The sequence below is a fragment of the Etheostoma spectabile genome, chromosome 6, assembly GCF_008692095.1.
Source record: "Etheostoma spectabile isolate EspeVRDwgs_2016 chromosome 6, UIUC_Espe_1.0, whole genome shotgun sequence".
NCBI classification, from domain to species: domain Eukaryota; kingdom Metazoa; phylum Chordata; class Actinopteri; order Perciformes; family Percidae; genus Etheostoma; species Etheostoma spectabile.
In genome coordinates, this window is record NC_045738.1 from 2,717,040 (window position 1) to 2,732,245 (window position 15,206).

At 40.9% G+C, this 15,206-nt stretch overlaps 1 protein-coding gene across 2 annotated transcripts in view; it reads left to right on the forward strand.

Moving 5' to 3' along the window:
- Window positions 1–15,206, forward strand: part of dnah5 (dynein, axonemal, heavy chain 5) — a 120,223-nt gene that overhangs the window by 101,299 nt on the left and 3,718 nt on the right. For both annotated transcript variants that reach the window (XM_032517722.1, XM_032517723.1), the window contains 8 exons: window positions 2,016–2,165; window positions 3,015–3,260; window positions 4,530–4,749; window positions 6,699–6,904; window positions 9,648–9,851; window positions 11,145–11,360; window positions 13,077–13,289; window positions 14,268–14,420. In XM_032517722.1, the coding sequence (XP_032373613.1) occupies window positions 2,016–2,165; window positions 3,015–3,260; window positions 4,530–4,749; window positions 6,699–6,904; window positions 9,648–9,851; window positions 11,145–11,360; window positions 13,077–13,289; window positions 14,268–14,420 (1,608 nt within the window). The remainder of the gene's footprint in view (window positions 1–2,015; window positions 2,166–3,014; window positions 3,261–4,529; window positions 4,750–6,698; window positions 6,905–9,647; window positions 9,852–11,144; window positions 11,361–13,076; window positions 13,290–14,267; window positions 14,421–15,206) is intronic.

The window sequence follows — 15,206 nt, forward strand, 5'->3', positions numbered from 1 at the left end:
TCAGGCCTGTGTGTAATGTGTGTAACAACAACAGAGTGTAGTTTCCCCTTGTGGGATTAATAAAGTACAATAAAATAAATTTAAAAAAATGTAAATGAACACAGCTTTATTTCTGTTGGAGAAAACTGACTTATTGTCCATGCGTCTGATTATACTGGGCTTCTAACAAGGTTTTAAATATGCACATATTCATGAAAGAGACTTGGGGATGGATAGCTGTGACGTCAGTGGATAATTGAAAGAAAACATGTACTGTACTTGTAGCAGTTTGTCCTTAAATCCAAAATACCTAATAACTTACTATAACAGAAGCCAAAGTGAATATGTAAGGTTTCACAGCTGACCGTTAAATTTGTAAAAATCCAAACAGATCCCCTCACTGAGAAAAAAAAAACTGTGTGCTTTTCCCTACAAGGCCTTTCCTCTGTCCAAATGCAAAACACTTTAGGCTGTTAGGCTGCATCACCAATCACTAATACAGGTGATACACAAAAAAGGTTGGTCGAGGGTAAATCTGATTACTGACCAGCTGCATTTAAATTGCGGTTAGTTACTAGGTTATTGTGGTACATGTGCTGTAAACACCATCTCTAATTTTTTTTCAAACTTAATTTCTCACAGTAACCTGGTGTCCTGCGTGCATATAAACACAGTGATTAGCAGGCCATGTGATGTAACAGGATATATGAATATGTGGTGCTATAAAGTATTAATGTCTCTTTTTGAAAGAAAATGTTGTTCACGGGGATTCACTGGAAGCTGCGTTCAAGGACCTCTGGTTTTTAATCAGTTTGTTGTAAAAAAATATTGGGAGCATTTTCCTAATTTAGGACATATCTATGTCAATGCATTTCCATGAAGGACATTATCAATACGCTACTGTAGTTCTGGTTATGTGTTAAAGTTTTGTTGGTGTTGGCTTGAACTTAATGTTTTGAAGCCTGTATTTCCTTATGTAAGTTTTGAATAAGGGACACAAATAGTTACAATCAGTATCCAAACATGCTGTGCAGGTACAGAAAGGTGCAGACAGCCACATGTTCATCATTATCTTTAAAGGAACAGACCACCGTTTGTTTAAATAGGGCTTATCAGGGTCTCCCCTAGCTGAAGATAGGTGGCCCAACACATTTTTTGTCTTAGCATGTTGTGAGTAAAAGTGAGCCGACCATAAACAACAACAACCTAATTACTTCTTTTGGCCTGCGTATTCAGAACAGGTACAAAAAGCCATGCAGATTAAGACTAGATGATTTCCAAGGCAGTTATGACTTAAGACTATGTTGGGGCGCAGAGATCACGCAGCACCTTAAACCCCCCAACTTCAATCAACATACCTGACGTGAATAGCTGGCTATTTTTCCTACAGTACACAGTGAATGGCAATGAACATGGAGGATTATGTGAGAGACGAAGAGGATGACTTCTCAGACAGTCAACATCCAGAAGCATACCTTTACGAACCAGAGTTTTCTTAAGAGGAGCTGCATGCTTTAGAAATAGATCGAGAGGAGGAGGAGGTTGCAATCGCTCAACAGCCCGAGGATGTGAGGCATAATGACCTGTACTTACTCAGAGGTGTTGCGTGATCTCTGTGCCCATGTAGCAGTGCTTCAGCTGTGCTGCCACCCAACATAGTCCCAAATCAATATCTGCCATGGAAATGGTCTAGTCTTAATCTGCATGGCTATTTGTACCTGTTGTGAATACGCAGGCCACTAACTATAGCTATGGGAGACCGTGATAAGCCCTATATCAACAAAATTTGTGGTGTGCATCTAGGAGAGTGTACAATGAATTTCATTGTTAAATAAAAAGGAAGGATACTTTTGATCTTAGTTTTCTTCATTCTTTTTGTTAGTAATAGATTTAGTTGTGGTGCTGTTTTTAACCATGAATGCATTTGTGTCTACATGTGTTTGCCTGTAGTATGTATTGGTTTTCTTTCTGCATTTTCTCCTGTCCAGATATGATGTAGTGGGAAGCAATTTCATTCAACATTACATTTCTTTTAGATAAGTCGTAACGAGAAACAGTGGAAGTCATGGTTTGATAAGGAGGCCCCAGAGGAGGAGGTGGTCCCAAACTCATACGATCAGGCTCTCGACTGTTTTAGACGCCTGCTCCTCATACGCTGCTGGTGTCCCGACAGGACCATCGCACAGGTAAGGAAAGCCACTTCTGTGTGTGTGTGTGTGTGTGTGTGTGTGTGTGTGTGTGTGTGTGTGTGTGTGGGTGTGTGTGTGTGTGTGTGTGTGTGTTGTGTGTGCATGCGTAGTTGGTTTCAAAATACAAGGATATGGTGGCTTAAAAATGTCTCTCAGCTTCATCCTACTACGTATACTTTCACTTTTCATAGTGAACAGTTTTTAATTCACAAAATGAATTTGCAACAGTAAACTTGTTTAAATGTTTTTACACATTCTTTTAAATCCTGTTTTATTGTAGGACCATCTTATTGTGAAGCAGATTGAGCCTCATGTATAAAATATAAAATAATTGCCTTGCCCAAAGCAGGATATTCTTAATCAATTATGGGTCAACACAGGGAGATACATGCAGGTTAACTTGTATTAATTAGACTGGGTTCAGTAAAGAGTAAGAGTCTAAAAATATCTTAATCTACAGTAACATCTCCCTTGGTCAAGTCTCTCCTTGAAGGGAGAAGTGGAAGACATTTAGTGTAACAGCTCTCTCTCTCTTTCTCTCCTTCTCTCCTCACTGAGCCTGCACATCTACAATGGCTAATGGACATTCACTTCTAACTGATGGGTAGTTTTTGGTCCACTCCAAATGAGCCTGGAGGGGAATTTATTTTGTTCCACTTATAAATAGTCCAGCAGTTGTCTTTGTTTGACCTTCAACAGCAACCTTTACTGTTTACTAAAAAGAGTAAGCCAGTAAAAAAATCTTTGAACTATTCACTCAGTTATCAGCCTTTCAGAAATTAGATGTATTCCAATGTTTAGTTTTAACATTTTTTTTTGCCTCGTTACTTTCCCTTTCTCTGTTAGGCCCGAAAATACATAATGGATGCAATGGGGGAGAAGTACACTGAAGGAGTGATTCTTGACTTGGAGAAGACGTGGGAGGAATCAGACCAGAGAACACCTCTCATCTGCTTCCTGTCAATGGGCTCAGATCCAACCGACTCCATCATTGCGCTGGGGAAGAGGCTAAAGATTGAGACCCGATATGTCTCCATGGGACAAGGACAAGAAGTCCATGCCCGCAAGCTTCTACAGCAGACCATGGCTAATGTGAGTCAGTGGTGTGAGCTTTACTGCTATTTTTGCATCACTCGAAGTTGCAGTAGTTTCTAACTAGACAGCAAGGTGCTCTCTCTTTAAAAAAAATGGGTTTCTTAGATGTCTTTAAGCTCTTTGATCCCTTACAGACAGACACACCTTTTCAGAGTTAGTGACCTTTATTTTAGATTTTTTGTAATCTTGACTACATCATCACTCTGCAGTCCTTGATATACAGTGCTGCTCATGAGTAAAGGAACCCCTGCTTGAACGTGCTCTAAGCAAACAAAACAAGACTAGCTTTCCCGTCCCTCCTCCTCATCTCCTCCCCTCCCTTCTGTGCTTCCGGGCACTAAGCCCCCACCCCCAAATCCTTCTTGTTGGTTATTGGCTGGAACGCTGGAACACTGTTTGTGTATGCTTTGTGGTGCAGGTGGGCACTGTTTGTTTTTGCTGCCGTTTGTAGCCTAAAACACGCATGACAATAAAAAAAATAATCTTTTGGAAATGGATCTTAATGTCCTTATAAAAAAATGAGGAAAAATCCAACCTTTAAGGACACCAATTTTCTTTGTAAATGAATAATGTACCGTGAATAAATAAAGGTTCCTTCTTCCTTAAAATACAAGGGGCATGAGTATAGACCCCCTATGTTATATTCCCATAGAGGCAGGCAGATTTTTATTTTTAAAGGCCAGCATATTTGATGCATTTCATGCATCCAGGATACAATGTATCCTGATAACGTTCCCTTGGCCTTTGGAATTAAAATAACCCCACATCATCACATACCCTTCACCATACCTAGAGAATGGCATGGTTTTATTTCAGTTAGCCTAATAGCTGGTTTGACTTGCATTGAGAGATGATTTTATGGAAAGTACCCCATGCCAATCTCTAGGTATGGGGAAAGGTATGTAATGGGTTATTTTAATTCCAAAGGCCAAGGGAACTTTGTCAGGATGCATAGTATCCTGGATCCATGAAATAACTGGCCTTTAAAATTAAAATCTGCCTGCCTCTGAGGGAATTTAATATAGGGACGTCTATACTCATACTCACTGTATTTTAAGGAAGAACTTTTTTTTCTTTACGATACTTTATTTATTCAGATAAAAAATGTAAAAGTTGTATTTTTCCTTATTTTTTGATTAAGGCAATACAATCAATTTCCAAAAGATGTTTTATTTTGTTCCTCTTTTTAGTCAACTTAAGCAGGGTTTCCTGTACTTATGAGCAACACTGTAGATGATAACCTTTACTCTCATTATTTGTCCTCAGGGTGGCTGGGCCTTACTCCAGAACTGCCACCTGGGTCTGGACTTCATGGACGAGCTAATGGACACGGTGACAGAGACAGACTTTGTCCATGACAGCTTCCGTCTTTGGATGACCACAGAGGTCCACAGACACTTCCCCATCACACTTCTGCAGATGTCAATCAAGTTCACCAACGAACCACCACAGGGCCTCAAGGCGGGGCTTAAGAGGACCTATGGAGGTGGGGCCAGTTTGGTTCTCTTTAGTTAAGCTTAAAGTAGAACATAATTCATCAGAGGTCCAGAATTCTTAATCTATTATTTTACTGAGCGAGGTGAGAGTGGTGAGGCTGTATTAAGAATATAGATGCACACATCCTGCACTGAATCAATACAGTGGTCCACAGCCTGAACATTTTGTTAGGCATAAATATGGTGGAAATAAAGTAAAATGTCAACATATTGATCCTTAGTTTATTACAGAAGGATCCGACGTGTGTGTCTGTGTGAGCGAGATAGAGGAAGTAACACAATGAGAATTTAGAAGAGGGTGTCTTATTATCCTTGATGTGTAGATGTGTAAACAACTCATTTGGAGATGCGCACACATACACACACTCCTTATGACCTTCAATAAATTACATAATCCATTAAATACATTTTTATGCTGCGGCTGCCTTATTCATGTATTTTACACCCAAGTATCAAAAGTCTGTAAAGTTTGTGATTTTTTTATACAAACTGAAACACATGGTTTGTGTTTTTATTTAAAGGGTAAATGGACACTATTTAATATATAAAATCTAGCTATGTGATTGGCTCTTATCAAAAAGTAATATGTAACTGCACTTAAAACTTAAAAAGCATTTTTTCATTAAATAAGGAGAAATCATCATTGTTGTGGGCAGTATATTTAGAATATTAAACTCAATTTTCCCTATGTTCCTTAAAAAAACATGTCACAACTCCCAAATGAACATGTTACAACTCCCAAATCTTCTGCTCTTTCTATTAATTATTTTGTAGATTAAATGTGGGGATTTCAGCTGCCCTTTTTCAGCTGGAGTTAAATCACTTCTTCACACTGTTGTCCTCCTGAGGATGGCAAGATTTCCTAAAGCTTATTAGAGCTCAGGAAAGCCCTTTGAGACGTTGCCTGTCAGATTTCCCAAACAGAGAATAGGCAACGTGCATTATGCTAAGATAAAAGTGGGCCTACAATACAGGAAGTGTGTCATATATATTTGGAAATTGCTCTATCTTAAAATGTTTAAACCAATTTGAAAAAAAAGTGATTCACTCAGAAAATCAGAGACCTTTAACAAGGGAGCCCCAGGGGGTCCTCAGAGTTATTGCAGGGGGGCCCACCAAATGATGGTATAATGTATAATAATTTGCATAATATCTGTCAAAAATGTAAATGTCAGCATGAATCCAACATATTATTACCAAATATAAATCAGCCTAATTGTGAAAACCCATTAACAAAAGGCTTACTGGCCTATAGGTAAAGTAATCTCTAAAGTAGCCATCCACAGACAGTTCAGTACTTTTTTAATAAGTCAATGTGAGGTGTGGACTTCCGTGTAGTACGTATTTATTTTGTTTCTAGATGTATGGCTGTTGTTTTGTGTAACATGTGTGTTATTTATGTTACATGCTGCACAACAAATTGGCCCTCTGGGATAATAAAGACTCCTTAAACCTTAAACCTTTAACATTAAAACATGATTTATAAAATCATGCCAACAATAAGTTTAGTATTCTATATACTAAAAGGTTATATACAGTAAGAAGGCTTTAGGTCACCCACACATTATTGTAGGCCCAGTTTAAAAAGCAACTTAATTTTATACAATATCTGTAGTAGGGGGCCCATGATCCGTCTCTCTCAGTTAAGGGGTCCTTGGCTTAAAAAACATTGAAGACCCCTGATGTAAATCATGTGTTCCTTTAGACCAAACATCATCAGTTTAAATCTATTTTTCAGAAGAACCTGCACCGTTTTAGTTCCTAATGTATTGATACCTTCCAAGTCTGCTATATTACAAGTACTGTAACAAACCTTCCATAGCTGGAAGGCTAGACTGTAGATCCAAATGTTGATCTCAAAAGCTGATAGAACCACAATCAGTATGTGCCTCCTGTTGAAGAGGACTGCTCATGTGTTCATCCATATATCCCTCACCAGGTCTAAACCAGGACCTTCTGGATGTCAGTAACATGGTGCAGTGGAAGCCAATGCTGTATGGAGTGGCATTTCTCCACAGCACAGTACAGGAGAGGAGGAAGTATGGGCCTCTGGGATGGAACATCCCCTACGAGTTCAACCAGGCCGACTTCAACGCCACAGTCCAGTTTGTTCAAAACCACCTTGATGACATGGATATAAAAAAGGTAGGAGATGACCTTTCTCGAGTGCAAAGCAAACTACAGCGTACACCTCTATATGAACAAACAAATTTAGCTACCAACAACAGTAAGTTTCAGTAGATTAGATTAGATTAGATTAGATTATACTTTATTTATCCCACGACGGGGAATTCGGTCGTTACAAGTAGCAGCATAGCAGCAACAGCAAAAAACAGAAAAACAAAACAATACACCACAAACAATAAGCACGAAAGAATACAAGGCAAGAAATACAAGGCAAGAAATACAGGCAAGAAAATAACAATGAAAATATGGTAGACTGAGTAAGTAAAATGCCGTCAAACAAAGGAATTTTAAAGTGCGGTTGCCATGATAAGAGAAACAATATTGCGGTGTAAGTGACGTTAAAAATTAGTTAGTTGATGTTGTAATTAGAGCAAAGAAGCAAGAGTCGGTAGCATAATTTAAATTTATTACCTGAACCATAAATATTGAAGTAAGTACTTGTAATATAATAAATACCAATATTAGATAACCAGAAAGTGTGTGATGTAGATGGGAGAAAAACAGGACAGAAACTACAACACTATCAGGTAGAGCAGGTGTTGTAGAGTCTGACAGCGGCCGGATGAAGGACCTGCGTACCTCTCCTTCTTACACCGTGGGTGTATCAGTCTGCTGCTGAAGGAGCTGCTCAGGGACCCCACAGTGTCATTAGGGGGTGAGAGTGTTGTCCATGATGGTGTCAGCTTGGCTACATCCTCCTCTCCCCTACTTCCTCTATGGGGTCCAGAGGACAGTCCAGGACAGAGCTCGCTCTCCGGATCAGTCTATTGAGTCTGCTCCTGTCCCGGTCCGAGCTGCCCCCCCTCCAGCAGACCACAGCGTAGAGGATGGCAGAGGCCACCACAGAGTCATGAAGGTCCTGAGGAGAGTCCTACACACTCCAAAGGACCTGAGTCTCCTCAGCAGATGGAGGCGACTCTGGCCCTTCTTGTAGAGTGCTGGGTGTTATCAGTCCAGTCAGTTTATTGTTTAGGTGAACACCCAGGAATTTGTAGCTCTCCACTATCAATGTCCAATCCCTGGATGCTCACGGGTGAGAAGGGGGATGTTTTCCTCCTGAAGTCGACTATCATCTCCTTTGTCTTGCTGGTGTTAAGCTGAAGCTGGTTGAGCTCACACAGCTGACAAAGTCTTTATAACCGACCTGTATTCCAGATCGTTCCCCTCAGAGACACAACCAACAACGGCTGTTCATCAGAGAACTTCTGGATAGGGCAGTGGGTGGTGTTGTGTGTGAAGTCCGAGGTGTAGAGGGTGAAAAGGAAGGGGGAGAGCACCGTACCCTGAGGGGCACTGTGCTGCAGTGCACCACGTCAGAACCACAGTGATGGAGCCTCACATACTGTGGTCTGTTGGTGAGTAGTCCGTAGTCCATGCAGCCAGATGTTGGTCCACTCCGGCACTCTCCATCTTCACTCTGAGGAGCGAAGGCTGGATGGTGTTAAAAGCACTGGAGAAGTCGAAGAACATGACTCTCACAGTGCTCCCGCTGTCCTCCAGGTGAAGCAGCGATCTGTGCAGCAGTAGATCACGGTCGTCCACTCCAATCCCAGGCTGGTAAGCAAACTGCAGGGGTTCCAGCTGTGTGCCCACCAGGGGTCGCAGGTGACGCAGGATGATCCTCTCCATGGTCTTCATCAGGTGAGAATCAGGGCAACAGGCCTGAAGTGGTTTGGCTCCTTGGGTCGCGGTGACTTTGGTACCGGACCAACAGGAGGTCTTCCACAGGCTGGGACCTTCCCAGGCTCAGCTCAGGTTGAATAAGTGCCTGAACACACCACAGGCTGGTCAGCACAGTCCCTGAGGAGACTTGGGCTGATGCCGTCCGGGCCCGGGCCTTCCTTGCCTTGAGCTTCTTCAGTTGACTTCTCACCTGATCATCTGTTATGGAGAAGTGGTGAGGATGACTGGGGTGTGTGGGATGGTAGGGGTGAGGGTCTCAGGGGGGGGAAGGGGGGTGGTGAACTGATGCGGGAGGGGGGAGGACGGCTGGTGGGTTCATTGCTGATGCGGGTCGTTGAAGGTGGCAGGCTGAGGAGGGAGGGGGGAGGAGGAGAAGGCCAGAGGTGTGAAAGAGGGGCTGGGGGGTGTGAAGAGGGGGCGAGGAGGCGAGTCAAATCTGTTAAAAACAGATTCAGCTCATCTGCCCGTCCTTGTCTCCTCCGGCTTGCTTCTTCCCACAGCTTTGCCGTGGCCGGAGATGTTCTGCAGCCCTCTCCAGACGTCCCTAGCATTGTTCTGCAGTACAAACGTTCAGAGCGATGATGGTTTAAAAATGCTTTGTAATTGAGAAGCTTGTAATGTACTTACTGGGAAATGTTTCTCTGCATCCATTTCTACAGCTGAATTGAACAAAATAGCATTACCCTTATCCTTTACCGTTTCTGTCAATCAAAAAAGTGAACTCTTCTCTGAAGAGTCAATCAATTTTGTCATCTGCTGAAAATGTTTTGTTAGCGGAAAAGTGTTACATCGAACTTTCATGAACATGCAAAACAGAAATAATAAACACACTGTTAAAGCTGTGCAAAACATGAGGAAGTATAGTCTACCTTTTCCCTGGTATTTCAGGTCTCCTCACAATACACTGCACAAATCAAATTACACACTTATTAACTCTTTTTGCCTCTTCAACAACTGTAACCATTTCACGAATTGTATTTGCCATCATCTCATGTTTACTTTTTTTTTACCTATTCAGGGTGTTTCATGGACCACAGTGCGGTACATGATTGGAGAGATTCAATATGGTGGCCGTGTGACTGATGACTATGACAAGCGCCTCCTCAACACATTTGCCAAGGTTTGGTTCAGCGAGGACATGTTTGGCCCTGCCTTCTACTTCTACAAAGGCTACAGCATCCCAAAATGCTCCAGCGTGGACCAGTATCTGACATATATTCAGGTGAGGTACTCTGTAGGACTAGACACGTTGCTGTAAAATGTCACGTTTCTGATGAGGGACGTTGTCTTGAGGATTTCATGTATCTTATGTACACATTCGTACCCTATCTTTCTAACTCTTTCTTAAAAATTCTGCATGTGTCATGTTGCCGTTTGAGTTTTTCCTGTGTTGTCAGCTTTTGGTTATATGAACAGTAAAAAGAGCAACATTGAAGACAGGACGCTGACACACTGCCCTCTTGTCACATCCAGATACAAGCTGCCATATGGGATGTTTAGATCAAATGCAAGCATGTTCATTTAATTACAGATTATGTATGATTTATTTATGTGCTTGTGTGCTTAACTGGTGAATGTGTATATGTGCACACGGTGTGTGTGCGCGCGGTGTGTGTGCGCTGTGTGTGTATGTCTGGGGGCAGTTCCTGGGCTAGTTTCATTAAAGCTAGTTTCATTATGATGGATGTTCAGGGCTGCCAGGCTCAGAAAGCTTATTCCTCTGCATCACCTCTCAAATACAGAATAACAAACACAGCCTTTGGAGAACACACACCCTCACACGCGTAGATGCACATAGGCACATCATTCAAATATAAACATACAGTGTACACACATTTAGAGTGTATATTTTAGGACTGCAACGATACACCAGACCTACTATACATGGAATCGTTTTGTCATTGATCACATCCAACTTTGCAACACTTTGATATTGATTGAATTCAATATTGATTGATCAAACACCAAAGATTCCTTTGTACCTTAAAATAATGTTTCCAAAATCATTTCAGTAGTTCAGTAACTCGTTCCAGTAAGAATAATGGTATTATGTCAAGTTGTTTGCTCCTTTAGATAACATTATTAATTATTATTTAAGTGTTTAGTCAATAGTTATTTTACTGGTGAAGTTTAATCAACTATAATTTTTTTTATTTATCATTTACTGTAATAGAGTTGTTATTATGAAGTGACCAAAACTGCAGTGCAGAAGGAATTCTTTTCTTTTTAAGTAAAAAAAAAGAGGTATCTAACCCTCAATAAGACGCCTGTGTTCTCAATGAGAACAAGAAAAAAGCAGCACATAAAAATCTATTCCACATTGTCGGAGACTGTTTCACTCAAAAGCTCTGCCAGCCTGTTTCAGTCGAAGGTGATAAGCTGCTCCATGGGGACACTAGGGCACCCTCACAGCACTTGTGAGAGTAAAGAGAATGCATGTCTTTCTGAAAATATTTTCACCAATGCTCTGAGAGCCGATGCGACCTCTAGTTTAATAACAGCTTCTCTTTTACAGTGCCTGCCTGCATATGACACTCCAGAGGTGTTCGGCCTCCACCCAAACGCAGACATAACCTACCAGAGTAAGCTGGCCAAAGACGTACTGGACACCATCCTCAGTATTCAGCCTAAAGACAGCTCATCAGGCGGGGGGGAAACCAGAGAGGCTGTGGTGTCCAGGCTGGCTGACGATATGCTGGAGAAACTGCCTCCCGACTACGTACCTTTTGAAGTAAGCCAGTATGAATGTACTGATGTGTGTGTGCATGAACGCACCATGAACAGCCTGTGGTGAGTATTTGAAGTGAGTGAAGCCAAATGTTCCCCCTTTCACATTGGCGCGTTACAGTCAAAGAGGTGGGATGTGTGTTGGCGGCGTGATGGAAGATTGTGTTTGAAACAGTGATAGACAGAGAGAAAATAAGACTGTAAATAGCTGGATTTTGCACGCTTTGCTTTATTTGGGGTTGTCTCTACTTTTGTCTATTAAGAGAAAATGAGGTAATTTCTAAGGTAAGGTGCAATCTCGTCATGGAAAACCTGTCACTGGACGCCACACCGCGTCTCTACCACTTTCACTTCTATCTGCCGGCTGTCTCTCTGTTTAACGCCCCAACTAAATTATTTTAAAATGCCCAAAAGAATGGAGAGAAACACAGAAATATAAACATACAAATAAGACAAATCTACCATGGTATGCATTTTAAAAGAAACAATAAACTAATATAATACATCATTCCTGTTCTTTTCTGTTTCTTAGGTAGTGACTATAGAAACCTCACATCATTTGTTCAGTTTGGACCTGAAGCATGTGAACAGTTTGTATTATGCAGATAAGGAGAAAAGCTTATGGAACATTAACTTTTATTTTAAGAAGCTTGTTTGTAGTGTGGGGGTAAACAGTATTGAAGTGATTCCAGGTACATTTCCAGATTGTGAGCATTGTGAGTTTTGTTTGTATCAATACAGCAAAGCCTGTGTGTGATCATAGATTTTCACTCATTCAATTAAGATTCATTTAAGTCCCATCTTCTTTGTTAAGGGGCTGTATGTAACTTTCAGTTGGTGTTGATTCTAGCGGCCGCTTTGGACAAATGTGGTAGTGTTTTTACCACACCGGCGGTCGTAAAGGTCTTTTTTATGGGGCTTTATTGCCAACTGTATTACAGAGTTAGCATGCAATGTTTTGCTCTGACAGAAAATCGGTAACTTAGGCTACTTTGGATGTATAATGAGCTAAACCGGGTATCACTGTAACTGTGTCACGCCATAGCATTACAAGATTGTTGTAAAAAAAAAAACGTAATAACTGGCGCATTTTATGACTACCCACGGACGACTTACACAAGTCATGTTACTGTGGGACAAAGGGGAAAGAAAATAGCAAACACAAACACAGAGTAAACAGAATTAAACGGACACACTAAATGGAAGGGGGACTTGATTTAATGTCAGCTACTGACATACAACCACATCACACATTGTAAATTTATTTTATGAATGAAATAATGACATATTACATAACTGAGGCCTTGGCTTTCCCGTTGAGCTATTAGTTCTTTTCTGTGATGCCCTGCCCCAGTATTAGCCATAACTACAGCAGATAACTTGGGAAAAATAAAATTAAAATACAATTAGGCCCACATAAAGAAATCTCCTGCTTCCTTTTACCTGGCTCAAAAGGCTAGATACGCTAACACAAGCTTTCCGTTACAAAGAAAGAAATCTGTGACCCATCACAATGTGTTACTGTTGCAAATCCTTCTGGGACTGTGCAGGGGAAATCAAATCCGGGCATAGGCCTTACTAATAACTATATTAAAAAATGACGTTTTTTTCACTGTTTGTCTGGTTTGCTGTTACTGGTCATTTAAGATAATTGTATGAAAACTGACAGAGCTTCATAAAAATAAAAATAAAAAGTTACATAATCACTTTACGTAACCAGGTGAGAGAGCGCCTCCAGAAGATGGGTCCTTTCCAGCCAATGAACATCTTCCTGCGTCAGGAGATCGATCGAATGCAGAGGGTGATAGTTCTGGTCCGAAACACGCTGACGGACCTCAAGCTGGCTATCGATGGAACCATCATCATGAGCGAGAGTCTGCGAGACGCCCTGGATTGCATGTACGATGCACGCATTCCTTCCCGCTGGAAAAAGGTTTGATCTTTGCGAACCTAATGTGCCCTTAACGTGATAGCAATTCACTTTTTCTCAACTGGATACATTTGCAATTCTTTTGTAGACTTAGAATTCTTCTGCCCTCACAACAAAACTAGATCATGCTCATTTCCTGTCTAGCCCTCCCAGTAGCACCTGCACTGCTTTTCAGACGGCCATTTGGACTTGTTCTGCTTCACAAACGCAAAAAGAGGGATCTAAATAGAAACGGTCATCTTTTAATTCTACTGAAAGATTTAAATACCCTTTTCTTTTGAAAAAAAATGCACAATCCACATTAGGGAACCTCAAAGCACAAAATATTACCTCTTTTTTTATTACTGTGCAAGTAAAAAGTATACTTTTGCAGTTAAGTAAATACAAGCTTTCCTTGTTTCAGAGAACATCAGATTTGTCAGAATTGTACCTCATCATTATTCAACCTCTCAACTTTCACTTTAGCCCCAAATTATTCCCCTTGCCTATTATTTGTACCTGTTTTAGTTGTATTTGATTTTAAAACGGTATCTACAGAACACAAATTGTTTTCAATGATTAATGAGTTACTCTTGCTTCAATATTAATATTGAGAGGAAAGCAAGAGAAAATGAAAGTATAACTTGGCATGACTTTTCTTGTATCTTATGTAGGAATAATTCTGTTGGAATTCAAGTAATGCTCTTGCAAACATTACATCATCAGAATAATTTAGACTGAATGGCTTCCTGGCTTGAATTCAGACTTTTGTCCACCTGCAGGACTATCTGCCTTCGGCCCATTTGTCTCTACTTGACTGTGTTATGTTGTTTTGTTGCATTTACATTTTTTTTTTTTTTTTTTAATCATTCAGAATTTTTTTTTTTTTTCTGGCCACACTTGATTCACAATCCATTTCAAATCTCCCTGTTGTCTTCTCCTCTGATCTGTCTGGATGACAGTCTTCTGTGTTTCATTGTAATGGTCTGATTTGTTTTTCAGGCATCATGGGCCTCCAGCACCCTGGGGTTCTGGTTCACAGAGTTACTTGAGCGGAACCGGCAGTTCCAGGCTTGGATCTTTGAAGGGCGGCCCAACTGCTTCTGGATGACAGGCTTCTTCAACCCGCAGGGCTTCCTGACAGCCATGAGACAGGTACACACACGGCATCACGGCTACCTATCTACTTAGCCACCGCTGGGGAGGAGACAGATGGCACACTGAAAGAGAAGCACGCACGCACACACACACACACACACACACACACACACACCCAACACCACACAAAACACACACACACACACACACACACACACACACACACACACACACACACACACACACCTCTTTGTGTTCTAATAAATTACAATTTATATTAATGGGGGGTGAATGGGGGGATGTAATCTGAATGTTTCCCCCTACTTGATCCAGATTCAAAGTCATGCCCCTGTTGTTCATTTATCTATGTTATTATCCTACATTATGTTTGAAAATCAAGAAATATATCTAGATTAAGATATGCATTAATTGACAACTAGATTTCTATTGAACTTTTTTTAGTGAGTGATAATATGCATTTTAGAGCATGTACTCTGTACTACATTACAACATAAAATATGTTATACTGTATTTTTCTTTTAACTTGAGGCTCAGCTTGCTCTTTTGCATTTTCTCGCACATTTCTTCACCTCTTTGCTGTCTTTTTAGCAACTGTTTATTTTATTTAAGGGGCTACAGGAGATGTTTTGGGACGTGACCCGCCCTTCGGCAGCATAACATTTTTCTATGACTCCAAAATGATTGGGAAAAAAGCATGACCCTTCCCAACAATTTATTGATTCCTTCTTTTCTGGTTTGTGCTTGGCAAGGATGTACAGATAGCCAATGTATTTTTACAACCATGACATCCATGACTAACCTCTGCTTTCTCATCTTACACAT